This window comes from Merops nubicus, unplaced genomic scaffold (assembly GCF_000691845.1).
Source record: "Merops nubicus isolate BGI_N331 unplaced genomic scaffold, ASM69184v1 scaffold1019, whole genome shotgun sequence".
NCBI classification, from domain to species: domain Eukaryota; kingdom Metazoa; phylum Chordata; class Aves; order Coraciiformes; family Meropidae; genus Merops; species Merops nubicus.
The window spans coordinates 1,092-2,256 of NW_008631491.1; the positions used below are offsets into that span (position 1 = coordinate 1,092).

The 1,165-nt window shown below is 53.3% G+C and overlaps 1 protein-coding gene across 1 annotated transcript; it reads left to right on the forward strand.

The window, feature by feature from the left end:
* Positions 1-158: 158 nt before the first annotated feature.
* OTX2 (orthodenticle homeobox 2) lies at positions 159-1,160 on the forward strand (the record flags this gene model as incomplete). The annotated part of the gene is made up of 1 exon (XM_008947558.1): positions 159-1,160. A coding segment is annotated over one exon (621 nt), but the record flags the coding sequence as incomplete, so codon positions are not given.
* Between the last annotated feature and the right edge of the window lie 5 nt (positions 1,161-1,165).

A 1,165-nucleotide genomic window follows, 5' to 3' on the forward strand; every position in this document is an offset into this window, starting at 1 on the left:
CTTGGTGAAGCTCTCAGGTAGGGGGAGCCCCGGAGCTTGTCCTTGCAGCAGCCTCCCAAAGGAGGTCTCCCCACCAGCAGCTCTTCCCCCCTTGGCTTTGCCTGAGCATCCCTAACACGAGGCTTTTTCTCTCTCCTTCCTCATCTCTCCCTCCCAAGGTCTGGTTTAAAAACCGCCGGGCCAAGTGCCGGCAGCAGCAGCAGCAGCAGCAGAACGGGGGCCAGAACAAGGTACGGCCTGCTAAAAAGAAGAATTCTCCAGCCCGGGAAGTGAGTTCGGAGAGCGGGACCAGCGGGCAGTTCACCCCCCCCTCCAGCACCTCTGTCCCCACCATCTCCAGCAGCAGCGCCCCCGTATCCATCTGGAGCCCGGCGTCCATCTCCCCTCTCTCAGACCCCCTGTCCACCTCTTCCTCCTGCATGCAGAGATCCTATCCTATGACCTACACCCAGGCATCTGGCTACAGCCAAGGATACGCTGGCTCGACCTCCTATTTCGGAGGGATGGACTGTGGATCTTACTTGACCCCTATGCACCACCAGCTTCCCGGCCCGGGGACCACCCTGAGTCCCATGGGTGCTAACGCCGTCACCAGCCACCTCAACCAGTCTCCAGCCTCCCTCTCCACCCAGGGCTATGGAGCCTCCAGTTTGGGCTTTAACTCCACCACCGATTGCTTGGATTATAAAGACCAAACCGCCTCCTGGAAGTTAAACTTCAATGCTGACTGCTTGGATTATAAGGACCAGACATCGTCATGGAAGTTCCAGGTTTTGTGAAGAACCTTTGTGATCATGAGAGAAACCGCGCCGAGAACGAACTGGGCTGAGAACGCTCCGCTTTTAGTCAGGTCTTGGTTAAATTAAAGAGAAAAAATAACTCCATGGACAAAAAAATGAACAACAAAAATAAAAAATTACAGACAGCAACAAGAGGGGGGAGAGTGTTGGTGTGATCCCGTTCGGACTCATCTCCTTCTCAGACACTCTGGAAAAGGAATAATCAAGAGGAAAAACGGAGGAGGAAGGCCTTAAAACGGACAGATCATCTAGTGAGCAGAAAACAAGACAGACCCATCTGTGTTCTTTCTAGTTTTAGGCAATTGTTGGGTTTCTTTGTTTGGAAGAGGTGGGAGAGCGTCCCACCTACAGGCCAGTTTTAAAAA